General features: G+C 49.4%; 1 protein-coding gene across 1 annotated transcript in view; it reads right to left on the bottom strand.

Annotated features, from left to right (window-relative positions):
* CR1 (complement C3b/C4b receptor 1 (Knops blood group)) overlaps positions 1-11742 on the bottom strand; it is a 99323-nt gene extending 87581 nt beyond the window's left edge. The window contains 17 exon segments of the mRNA XM_074893712.1: positions 360-539; positions 841-1020; positions 2651-2966; positions 3063-3157; positions 3963-4113; positions 4318-4487; positions 4641-4820; positions 5121-5309; positions 5660-5842; positions 6868-7065; positions 7540-7728; positions 8281-8463; positions 9045-9257; positions 9668-9753; positions 10288-10387; positions 10913-11104; positions 11606-11742. Coding sequence (XP_074749813.1) covers positions 360-539; positions 841-1020; positions 2651-2966; positions 3063-3157; positions 3963-4113; positions 4318-4487; positions 4641-4820; positions 5121-5309; positions 5660-5842; positions 6868-7065; positions 7540-7728; positions 8281-8463; positions 9045-9257; positions 9668-9753; positions 10288-10387; positions 10913-11104; positions 11606-11693 — 2893 coding nt within the window. The 5' untranslated portion in view covers positions 11694-11742.
* Positions 11743-12558: the final 816 nt, after the last annotated feature.

The following is a 12558-nucleotide window of genomic DNA, read 5'->3' as shown; positions in this document are numbered from 1 at the left end:
ACATCCCTAACCAGACCTGGCATGGTCAGGGATGGTAATTATGTGACAACAACCGTTTCTCTTGGAAGGCAGCAGGATCTGAGCCCTGTGATTAGCTATAAATTGTGCTGAAGGGATGGTATGCTAGTAGCTGCATCACTGCATCATTGTTTGAACAGCTAAACAATCAGTGTGAGTTGCAGCTATTTCTTTTCAGCCATGCTACCCTTTGAGCAGCAAAATTATTATTAGTGAGAGCCAAAGCACTGCTCAGGAAAGTCCTTATGGCACAGAAGTACTAGCGGGTATTTTGAAAATGATGTTATTTCCATATTAAATTGATGCTTTTGTTGGCAAAGCAAAGGAAACGACGTACTTACTCTGGCAAAGCTTTGGGATTATGGACCAGGTGAAATTTTTAAGGCAAGTAGTTACTGGAGAGACTTCAGGGAGCAAAGTGTATCCGGCTCTGCAGAAGTAGGTCACAGTTGTCCCGACTAGAAACTCACGCTGAGGATTTCGGTCCGCATGGTCAACAGCAGGAGGGTAGGGACAGTGACCTGGTGCCAGAGCAGGGGACAACACGGACCCTCAGAGCTGGGAGGTCCCCCCAGAGACCCTCTGGGGACAAAGCTGAGCCCTGCCTTTGGGCAGCCCAGCCTGCCCCTCGGGAAGGGTAGGAACCCCGGGAAGAAGCAAGGGATGGCAGCGATCCCTCCCACCAAACATCAGACAGTGCAACTCGCTGTGGTCCCCATCCTCCAGCCCCTCTCCTGCAAACCCTGTGCGTGCTTTTAGTGAAATACAAGCAGGGAATTACACGTGGGAGACAAAGTAAGGAGAAGAGAGATCTGTGCATACCTAGGATGCAGGCGGGTGCCCGTGGATACCATCGGCCGCTGCCCAGGCACCGCACGGTGGTGGTGGCACCCACGGGCATGTACCCGGCGTCGCACTCGAGCGTGGCGGTGCTGCCGGAGGTGAAGTTCTGTGCAGGTTTCAGCTGTCCATGTGTGATATCTGGGACAGGACACTGAACCTCTGTGGATCACCAAAAACCAGGGATTTTCAGGGTTATTCTTACTGAATACAGCTACAGTGACCACTGTCACTGCTTCTCTGTCTGGTGAGTAAGAGAAAACAAATCAGTTTAACAAATGCAGCAATTCAGGCAGAGAGATTAAGGGTTAATCAGTGTGTTTGAGCAGCCACCATCAGTAGGACTCCAAATGTGTAGCGACTCCATTGCACACAATCAAACGCTGTTCCTGCCCTTTCCGAAGAGCCCTTGCTCTAGCAGGTTGCAGTACAACTCACCTGCACGCCCAGGGCTGGGGTGACTCCGGGGTGCTGGCAGCCCCCCTCCAGCTTTACAATAACCAGGAGGCTCCGACAACTGCGTAACCTCTATCACGTACACACATCACTGATGTCCCAATAAAAAACTTCTTTGTCCAGCTACCATACCTCTCATGAGAGATATTTTGGGGCTGGTCACAAACTGTAATAACAGAGAAAACTAAAGTAAAGGCAGCTATGACTGGGATTTCCTCAGGCCTTACAATAGGTGCCAAGACACTGCATGTCTCTGCTAAAATCATAAAATCGCAGCGTCACCGTGCCAGGGCAGCGCTGGCGATGCTGCCTTGGATACCAATACCCATGGAAAAAGCATCCCCACACTCATATGTGTCTTCCCCAGGCCCCAGCTTAGGTAGCGTTACCCTGTTGGTAATGTTTGGATTTGGAAAATAGGCTGCGAAGCACCATGAATTTAAATTAAATTTAAAAAAAAAAAAAAAGTGTAAAGGCGACGCTGGCAGCCGGGGGGCAGCAGATGCCTCTGCGGGGAGGCGCTGGGGCTGCGGTACATGCTGGGGAAGTTTCTAAAAAGGCCTGATTTTAAAGGAACTGTCAACTTCCAGGCAGAAACTGCGAGTTATTCCTCTTCCTAGAGACACCCCTTAGTCAGCAGCCCCCCACTTCTCCTCTGCTGAAGCCAGCTTGCGGGCTGCATGCCCGGCTACCTTCTGCGTGTCTGCAGGCTGCCTCAGGGCTTAAGCCTCAACCTTGGTATCAACCCGATACCACTCAAATTGCTACGACCCCTTTAATTAAATAATAAAAACCATTACCTGTCTAATTGACTCTCCCCATCTTACCGCCATCCCCATCTTGAGTCCCAGACCATAAGGATTTAACCTCCACCCTGGGAAGAACTTCTCAGCTACGGCAGGGATGATGGAGGCAGAGGCTGATACACTCCCTGCGACACAAGCTCTGAACTCCAGACCAGAAGTTCTGCAGACGAGTGACCTGGTCCTGGGCTGTCCCAGGGACAAGCTCGCAGCCCCTGAGCCAGCTGTGCTTAACACCAGTCGCGGGGGGGATCCGTACCCCAAACATAAGACTTTTGAAGAGCATTGGAAATTTTGGGTGTCACTTTGCAAGTACCTAGAGGTGCAGCTAAAGAGGAGAAGTGGACAATCAGAGGCAGCCCCTGGGCTCAGATCATCCTTACAGGAACACCAGGCACAGAAAGAGGTTAGCAGTGACTGCGGCCAGGGGAAGGTCTCCCACTGCACTTTAGTAACCCGATTTTTACATATTTGAGCTGTAGGCAAAGCTGAGCCATGAAAGCAAAGAAAAGGAGCAGGGAAGTGACACTCACCGAGACTCCCAGCCGGCTGCAGCACAAGGACCACCACTGCCAGGAGCTGCCCCAGCCAGCGCAGACACCCCGGCATGGTGCCGCGAGCTGCCAGGCCAGCACCGTGGACAGGCGAGAGCCTCTCCCTGCCGAGAGCCCGCCGGGGAAGGGGAACCTGCTGTGGGAAGTTGGGGACAGGCCAGGCGAGCCACGCCGCCACTGCCACCCCCCCAGCCCTTCTGACCTGCCCAAGGCAAGGGGCTGCCCTCCCCGAGGATGTGCCGTGGGAGGGAACGCTGCTCTGCCTTCTTCCCCCGTGGGGACAGCAGGAATGAAGCTATTTTACAGCTAGAACTGCCCTGCAGCAGCCTGGCCTCATTTCTGAAGCGCAGGGATCTGCTGATGGATGTGCTGGGCAGTGCTGCACACCCACCTGGCCTCTTGTGCAAGCACCCCCTGCACTGTGCTGGGGAATAGCATCCTCCGTGCCCACTCGAGCAATGGCTAGTGAAGCACCTCTTTCCTTTACTAGAGATAGGACAGGATTATTAAAAGCCAGACACAGCTGCCATTACAATTGCGGCTTTATTACAATCTGGTGGTGAAGGAGTACTGGTCCGATCACAAGACGTGTGCTAACAGAGCCCTTCCCCTTTACTGGAAGTTGCAGAAAAAATTCAGCCATTTCTTTCTTTTATTTCCAACAACTGCTCTCGGTGCACACACAAAGATGCAGCGAGTGGCACTGCCGTGGCCTCAGCTACATCTGCCCTGCTTGGGAAGAAAACCTGGCACTTTTGTTTTGCTAAAAAGCAGGCTTTGAAGATTTCTTCATCGTCCTTGCTCTGAAGGTCACAGCTAATTATGCATTTAAGTGCTTGCTCACAAAAATGAATGCAACATATAAGAACAGAGCAGCAGTGGGCTGTGTCAGATTGCAGCTGAGAGGTGCAGCAGTTGTGGGCGAGCCCAGGCTCTTCCCATGTTCATGCCAGTCTGTACGACATCTGCCCAGCTCCGACAAAAATTTACTTACTACTCAGTTCCTTTGTAACTTCACACTCATCAGTGTAACAAACATATCTAAATGTAAAGCTTTAAAATGTGTAAAGTGATGCACTAACCTAACCCAGTGAGCTCTAACAGAATGAGCCAGAAGTCGTTGCTTTCTGACTCCCCATATGACCAAATCTGTTCCTTGACTGATTGGTAAATTTTGTTCTGGCTACTTAAGTACTAGCACAAATTACAAAGTCATAAAAAATCCTCAGTCAGCGTGATTACTCAACATGCAAAGAGGACGGTTGTTATGATACCAGTGTCGACAGTCAGCCAAATGCTGTGGGTTTTAGCTCCTTTTCAAGTTTCTGAATCTCCAGGTACAGTTTCCGGACCTCCAGCAGAGTTTTCAGTTCTGTCAGAGGAACTCCACACTGGAAATCTTCCTTATATTGAAGAATCTTCTCACATGCATGACGCTTTTTCTTGAAAAGAACCAAAACAAAGACAGAGGGCATGAGACTCTGCTGCAGGGACCTATGTGCTGAGCATCCCCCTCCTACTGCAGCCCCTCTCTAACGAAGCCCCTCTGTAACGAAGCAGCCACACTCATTACATCGGAGCAGTGCTGTTCCAGGCTATGAATGGGGTAAGATATAGAGAAAGCCTGGGCAGGTGGTGGTACTTACACATGTGACTGGTGGTATCCAAGTGCCATTAGCTGAGCAGGTAGTTACTGAACCTGTGGATCCATAGCTATCACGTCTGCAGAAGAAAGTCAGAGTTTCGTTCACCTCGAACATTGATTTAACGTGATAAAACGTTATGTCCTCCTGCCTCAAGGGTTGGTGACACCGAACTGAAAGGAAAAGGCATGGAAAAAATAATGTAATGGGAGGAGATAGAGGAGAAAACACCCAGCAAATTCTAGTTGTTGCTGGTGACTCAAAGGAGCAGCACCCCTGGCCTGTGCAAACCAGCAGCGGGGCATGCGCCTGGGTCTGGTACCCACCTGGCTGGCAAGTGGGCAGGGGAGGGTGCCAGGTGCTGTCGGCCAGGCACCGGGTCTCGGCATTGCCCTGCAGCACGAAGCCTTCATCGCAGGAGAACTTCACGGTCACGCCGTAGGGAAACGTGAACCTCTGTGGAGTCATCGTCCCCCTCTCGACTGCGGGCCTGGGGCACCGAACCACTGCGGAGAGAGAGCGGAGGTGGGAGCGGTGGCTTTGGGTGCTGCTCTTCCCCAGGGACAGCGGGGAACCAGGTCAGGCGGCTCAAATCCTCAGCCACCTGCAGCAGCCCCCAGGGAGACCCTGCCAGTCCCTGGTGTTATGAACAGTTCGAGATGCTGAGACATTTGCACAGGGGCCAGAGGACCTGCACGGTCCTTAATCCACTCTGGGTTTGGAGCTCCTGGACTCCTGGAGCTTAGCCCCAGCATTGTACCCAGGTCCTGGCTCCAGTCTGATCCCAGACAGGAGAAACGACTCACCCCTGCACTCCGGGGCAGGTCCACTCCACTCCAGGTTCACCCCATCATCGGAGGTGCAGTAGATGGAGGCGTCCCCGATGAGGGACAGACCCTCCGCGCAGCTGTAGGTCACTTCTGCGCCGTAGGAGAACTGCTCCCGTCCCGCGCCAGAGTGCTGCCCGTTGGGGACTTGTGGAGGGGGGCCACAGGCTGTGGAATAAAGGGAATTGATAAGACAAGAAACGCACAATTATCCTGTTCAGGTGAGAATCAAACTCACTTCTGGGGAATCAGTACAAGAGTTAACTTCACGTGTTTGTAGTGCGGCAAGTTCACAGGAAGCTGCTGCCTGGCTTCGTGCCTCTTACACCAGCTCAAGGCTCCCACTTCTCACCCAGCTCCCACCAGGGTCACGTCTCCAATGCTCTCCAACACACCCCAACGCTCTCAGCCCACGAGCCTGATCATCGCCCCGCTCCCCAGAAGCAGGTGCTGAAGGCAGGTCACCTTCTGATCGCTGTTTCTGAACACTGATGCACGAGATTTCTTCTTACACGTACCTTTATCACAAAACGGTAGCGGGGGAGACCAGGTCTTATCAGCCTGACACTCGGTCAAGCCCTGGCCCCTGAGGACATAACCCAAATCACACGCCAGCCTCAGTCGGGTCCCAACTGTGTAGTCGTTTTTGCTATTATAAACCTCTTTTCCATTAGCAGTATCTGGCTTTGGGCAACGAGGTTCTAGAAACAACAGAAAATAAAGAATGTCATGTATTTTCTGGAAGAACTCTGGTGAATATTCTTTCTATGGAGAAGACAGTTATCAAGAACATCTGAATCTTGGGAAAAAAGGTGACTATCATCCAGATGCAGGTCTCAATGCTTTCTTTGTAGCTCTAAAGGAGTTTCTGCTTCTACAATCAGGTTTTTCTAAGGCTGCTGGGAAAGGCACATGCTGCAGAGCTGGGTCCGTGCCCGACCAAGCCTCTCCTCAGGGCTCTCAGCACCACACACCGTTATCATCCCAGGGCCTGCAGCCCCTGTGTTCCCACTGAGCTGCGCTCGTGAGGTTGCTGAGCACCTCAGAGGCAGCGTTAGGGCCAGGACAAGGAATCGTCCGTGCGCTAACGCTGGCTGCCCTGTGAGGTGGAGCAGGTTCTTTCCTCCTGGCAAGGTTTTCCTGAGCTTTTGGGCTCAGGCCGCTTCCAGCAGCTTGCTGATATTGCTGTGGTGCCCCACTGCTAGGTTAGTAGTTTCAGCAGCGTCAGTTATTGTTAACTGATGCATTTTCTTCTGAGAGGGGAAACGCATTGAGAACATCCTCTGCTCCCAAGCCTTATGTCAGCAAACCAGCCCCACTGTTGTCCGAAGCACAAACCACATCCCCTTCCAGCTGGGTAAATGTTTCCCACACTTCTTAGGAACCCCCTAAGCCTCTAAAAGCTACCAACACCCCCCTTCCCATCCCACCTCCCCAGGCACCAGCTCAGGCCCCTGCCAAAGCCCTGTACCTTTTCCACAGCAATCCCCAGGCAATATAAAGACCCACCTGGATCTTTTGCTGCCTATTTCTTCCAAGTTAACACAGGAGGACTAGATCTGGGGATACCTGGCAGCGTATCTTGCTACTACCATCCTCTAAGGCCCCATGCAGATTTTTCAGTGAACATCAGGAGATGACTGTGCTGCTGTACAGAGTGACCCAAACCTTTGCAGTCAAAAATAAGTAGTTGCTAAGACAACGTGCTTCACCAACTCTCACCTACCTGGAATGCACTCCGGCACTGCCGGATCCCATCTCCCATCACTGTTACACCGAAGCATGACATTATTGCTGTGACCTTTGAAAGCATAGCCATCGTTACACATAATTTCCAGCCTGTCTCCATACACATAACTGTCTTTAACTTCCCATATATGTACAGGCTTTCCATTCCTGAGGTCTGGACTTTGGCAACGAATTCCTGAGAAATGGCAAACATTAGCAAGTGTGAAACCAGGGCAAAGCTGTCTGGATGAGAGCAGGTTCATTGTAAACAGAAGGATGGATGCTTTGTAAGACAAAGACACGTCACAGCACTAAATCTGCCCCAACACCATCCCCCGGCACTGCTGGGGCATTTGCAAGGGACTTTGCAATGGCAACCTCCCCTTGGATGGAGCAAGGGGCCCTCCACACCACAATGACTTTTTCCCCAGGTTCAAGGGACTAGAAAGCATAGCTGGTAAATAAAGCAGAGAAAACTCTGTGGCTGGGGAATAAACCAAAGGAGTTCAAGAGTCGCAGCAAAGAGCAGAGACACGCCAAGCTGGGCACCCGGAGCATCCCCTTTCTCTCCCCGCAACCCTGCAGTCTGCACAACCACGTACGGTTTCTTCATTCACTAATAATTTTGCCAAATCACAAGGGTAAGTAAGCCAAAGGAACAGACACTTACTTTCGCAGGGATGTGGAGTTTCAGTCCACGTAAAATCCGGCAGACACTTGATGTGCCGCGTGGTTTCTCCCGGGCTGAACTGGTGGCCCTCCCTGCACTCGTAGGTAATGACGGTATCCACAGGGAAGAGGTTACCAGCAAGTTTTGCTTTAACAGCATTAAACACATCTGGAGGGTCATCACAGCTACCTAGGAATGAAATAACAGCTTAGGGACATTGCCAGAGATAAATCAGCGAGGCCCATAATGGTATGTAACATGAGAGAGACAATTTGGGTAAAAATCATGGGCTCACATTGTTCCTTCTGAGATGACTTAATCGCCTGAGTTCAGTAACGCTAAAGAGTGAACGCAAAGGAGACAAGCGAAAACATAAAATAATTTCAGACTGCATGGTAATTTTCACTGTTATAACGAGATGTAATTTCTAATAAAGTTAGTACTATCTGAGGCTCTACCAACAAACTTTAAAAATATTAAATATAGAAAGGTTAATTTAAGTCCCTTTGAATTCTCCTGAGAAATGCTCACCAGCTTGAACGGGACAAGGCTTTAGTCTCTATGGCCCCAAGTCAAATTCCTAAAGTCACCTTAGTGCTACAGAGAGATTAGCCAAAAAAAAAAATCCAAAAAGTGAAAATCTTGGAGCTAATCACGTTCATGACCTAATGTTTTAGGCGGGAAGTTCGCTGAAGCAAAGCTGCTGGGCCAGGTGGAGCACGCCCGGCCCACCCCACTTACTGAGCTGACAGAGCGGCAGCGGAGGGTCCCAGCGGTTGTTTTCTTTGCAGGTGGATGTTCCGCTGCCGACCAGGGTGTAGCGGAAGTTGCAGTCGAACATGACGGTGTCTCCGTAGGTGTAGTCAGCCCGGTACCCACTCAGCAGCTTCCCGTTCTCCACGGTCGGATGCTCACAGTTAACCACTGTGCCAGGGAAACGCCACCACTTAGGAAATCAGCAGTTACGCTCAAGAGGGGAGATGAGGGTGTTAAAAACATTCTCGTTCACCAAAAGGCTGAAGATGGACATGACAGGGTGGCAGGCAGACAGGATTTTTTTTTTTAACTGTTCACTCCATATTACAGCATTTTTTAATTTCATGCTTCTGATTAACGCAAAGCATAAAAGAACATTGGAAAGGCAGCAGGTATCACAGCAGGTTTCCAAATCCCTTTTTTTTTTTTTTTCACACAGGCTGGCAGGCAAGATGCATCGTCTGGTCTGTGAACACTAATAAAATCCCACTCCCATGTCCCCTGCTGACTTGTTGACCGTGAGCAGTCACGGTCCCTGCAATGGGAGATCCTAATTCCTCTTACCGCCACCAAACTCTCATCTGCAAGAGGTGATTCCAGCAAAATAAAGGAGAGAGACAGCTCCAGGGAAGAAAACGGCTCCAGCAGAGCGGGCAGCAGGCAGCAGAGAGGGGGATACGGCCGGCGCTGCTGCAGTGCCCCGGCGAGCTTGCGAGCGCCCACCTCACCCTTGAGGGGAAGCAGCTCACCTTTGCACTCCGGGGCTGGCTTGTTCCAGACACCATTTACGTTATCTGTGGTTGTACAGAAAATAGAGGCATCTCCCAACAGTGAGAAAGCTCTCCCTCCCCTTTGGACAGGGTGGCACCAGTAAGTGACAGATGCTCCATACTCAAAGGACTCTTTGCCAGCTCCGCTGTGCTGTCCGTTAGCTATTTCTGGAGGCGGTAAACATGGTATTGCTGGGGAGAGAGGGGGGAGAAATGGTAGAGGGTGGGAAGAATAAGAAAGAAAGAACTTAATTCGGTTTGAGCCAAAGGTCTGGTAAGAAAAAAATTGAAACACAAGGTGCCAGAAGGGTCAGAAATTAAGGGCAGGTCTCAAGGTTGCACGCCAGCCCACAGGCAGCAGAGCCCTGACCCCGGCGCTGAGTCGTTTTGGGATATAACAGTCGTACATGCAGCTGCCTTACTCCCAGACAGTAAATAATTTTTTCTGCAGGATGATGCAGGAAGGAAAACACAAAGAAAAACATCTTTCCAGACTCCACCATGCATCAAACTGCTGAAATCCTCAGCAGGGCAACGCAACTGCTTCCTTATCCATCCCCAGTAACACTTAAACAGCAGATCAGTTAAGGAACTCTACTTACGCTCACAGATGGGAATATCTCTGTTCCATGTAACAATCCCATTTGTAACCACACAATGAATTTCAGAAGGTCCAACCAGTCTGTACCTGTGTGAACCACGGGAGAAGGAATTACTCGACAAACTCAGTTTTGATGTATTACCTATAACATCACCATCAGGATGGTTTTGGCTTCCTTATAATTACAGCTGATCAGAAATTTGCCATCAATGTCATATTTTCAATGACACACTGACTTTTGACGAAAGGTTTTTTAAAATGAAAAAATTTACATGGTTTCTAAGGAAACTTAGAAACTTACTTCAACAGCCAGCTGTAGCTATCACTACAGCTCTGAGTTCAGTATCGGCGTCCGTTCTTCAAAAAGAGACTGAAACATTGAAATGGTTTAGGAAGGGCCAGAAGAGCGAACTTGAGTTCAGAAAGGACTTCCCCAAAGTACAAGATTAAGAAAACTCAGTCTTAAAGCTTGCAAAGGAAAGTTTAAAAGCTACTCCAACCGCAGTCTGCAATTACCGACACCGGTAAGGCTTCTGACAGCACAGGTTTCAATCTAGGGAAAAGCTTCAGAAAAATCGCTGGGGAAGAAGCGGGCCCACGCGCTGAGTCCTCCCGGCTTACCCAGGGTTGCAGGTGAAGTTCACTGATGAACCAAAAACCAGTTTTCCTGTTTGGATGAGTCTGCCGTTGTCCGGCTCTCCAGGGTAACTGCACGGCTTTGCTGGGGGACAACAGGACTGGAGTTAGTTCTTATTTCAGTTTCTTGAAGAATCAAAAAAACGCAGCAGGAAAGCAGAAGACTCCTCCAATACTGAGTAAGGGGATGGACCAGACACCTCCAGATTTCCGTTCCAATCCTCAATTATTCCATGATTCATGGTGCTGTTAGGACTTGCATCATGACCTGCAGCCAGCCTCTGCAGTCTAAGCGGGGTTTTGCAGTAACCCTGGCAAGCACGACAGCATTTCTTCACAGCTAAAGGGTTCTCCTACTGCAAGTTTGAAATACTGGTTTTGAACCAAGAGTTACTAAGTGCCTGAGCAGAATTGAGTCAGCAATCAAACACAGCCAGCATCAAAGCAGATTTCAGCTTCTGCCAGCACCTAGAATACAACTGGTGCTTCATGTCAGGTCACTCATCTTCCACCACCCCATGAGGTCACTTTGGATGCTGCTCCAACAAAATGAGCTGAGAGCATCAGTGAATAAAAAACAAAATCTAAACCCAACATAAAATATACTCACGTGTACACATGTCCTTTGCTCCATGCCAGTTATTGTTCTTTCCACAAACAAGGATGTTTCGGGTACTACCACTTCTCACGTAACCTGGACGACAGACGTATTCCACTATTGAATTCTGGGAAAATACGGTACCGCCTTGGTATTGCTCTTTGGGTTCTGCAGATGGGAGACGTGGCGGAGCATTGCAGGCACCTACAGACAGAAACTCCATCAGAAAGATGCTGGGAGAAAAAGCAGTGGGAGTTCAGACCTGATTTACTCCGAAGGTCCAGGCAAGGAAACTTCGGTGGCCTTAAAACTCCTTAAAGCTAGAAACAAAGAGGAGGTGTGTGGTCTGTGACTGGGGGTGGCTGAGGCTGGCACGGACAGGGGAGAAGCATCATCCCTTGAGGTCCTGTTGCTCCTCACACCTCATCCAGCAGTTACAAATGCTGGTCACAAAGTCCAGATTAACCATTTCCTCTCCCCAATTAGTATAAATCATTGCACCTTTTTCAGCTGGAATAATTTTACGTCTGTTTTACACAGAAAGGAAAAAAAGGTAAAGGAAGACGGATTCTGACCACAAAGATTTACAGTGTTCTCTAAATGCAAAGACAACAAGGAAAAGAGAAGGATCCAAGTCTTGTGAACTCCAGGAGAAGGTTTTCCTGTGAGGGATGTGAGCTGATCCCAACAGACTCCTCCACTCACTCTGGACAGCCACAACGAGAGCAGCGATGAGGAATAACCCAAGGACAGTGGTGTGATCCCTCTGCCTCCCCGGCTCCACAGCTGGCATCCTCCTTTATTCCTGTCTGGAGATCCCACACAAGTTACCACATTCTTTTTCCAGGCCAAATATCTGTAAAAATAGCAGGGGGGTATTTACACTCCAGATGACCATAGCTCATATGGACAGGTCTCCTTTCTCCATCCCTAAGCAGTTCTAAGTCGCAGCTGGGGACCAGAAGCTGCAGGAGCTATTGCAATGCCCCGCAAGAGAGTGGAGCAGCTGCTCCACGGGCTCCTCTCCAGCTGATGGGACCAAGACCCAGCACGGAGGATCTGGGCTGCTGGGGCAGAGCTGGATTTGGGGGAGGAAGCCTGGTTCCAGCAGACCAGACCCCGAGACACGAAAATACAACGTTAACAGGACAACTGATTGGAGATGTTAAGCAATTCCCGTAGGCTTTATTCCACTAGTCTCATTTAATTGCATTCTTGAGAAATCAGCTTTTAGTTGAAGTTTTAAAACAAAATTGAAAAAAAAATAAATACTAACAGTTCCACTAAAGCCCAAACATAAATACAGTGTAGCTTGTCAGCTTTGACTTAAAAACACTATAGTGCCAATATTGTGTTCTTCCCAGCCAAATTAATACCTTCCCAGCAGGGCCATGAGTTTATCTATGCCTTCTGGAAAACATCCCATGAAACTTATCTTACAGGTAAAACATTTTGGTTTAGCAATAAGCCTCTTGGGAGCAAATTCATAGTCCGATGAAATCCTGCTGGAGGCAGTACAGTCCCCTAACAATAAATTACATGCAGAGAAAGAGAGAAGTATCTAACCAAAAATACACATCAATTTTGTGCAAATAACATTAACTGGAGTAAAGCTATAAAGCATACAAGTCATTTAGGAGCCAAATTCCTTTATCAAA

This window comes from Strix uralensis, chromosome 24 (assembly GCF_047716275.1).
Source record: "Strix uralensis isolate ZFMK-TIS-50842 chromosome 24, bStrUra1, whole genome shotgun sequence".
In the NCBI taxonomy this organism is placed as follows: domain Eukaryota; kingdom Metazoa; phylum Chordata; class Aves; order Strigiformes; family Strigidae; genus Strix; species Strix uralensis.
This window is presented reverse-complemented; position numbering and strand designations above follow the sequence as displayed.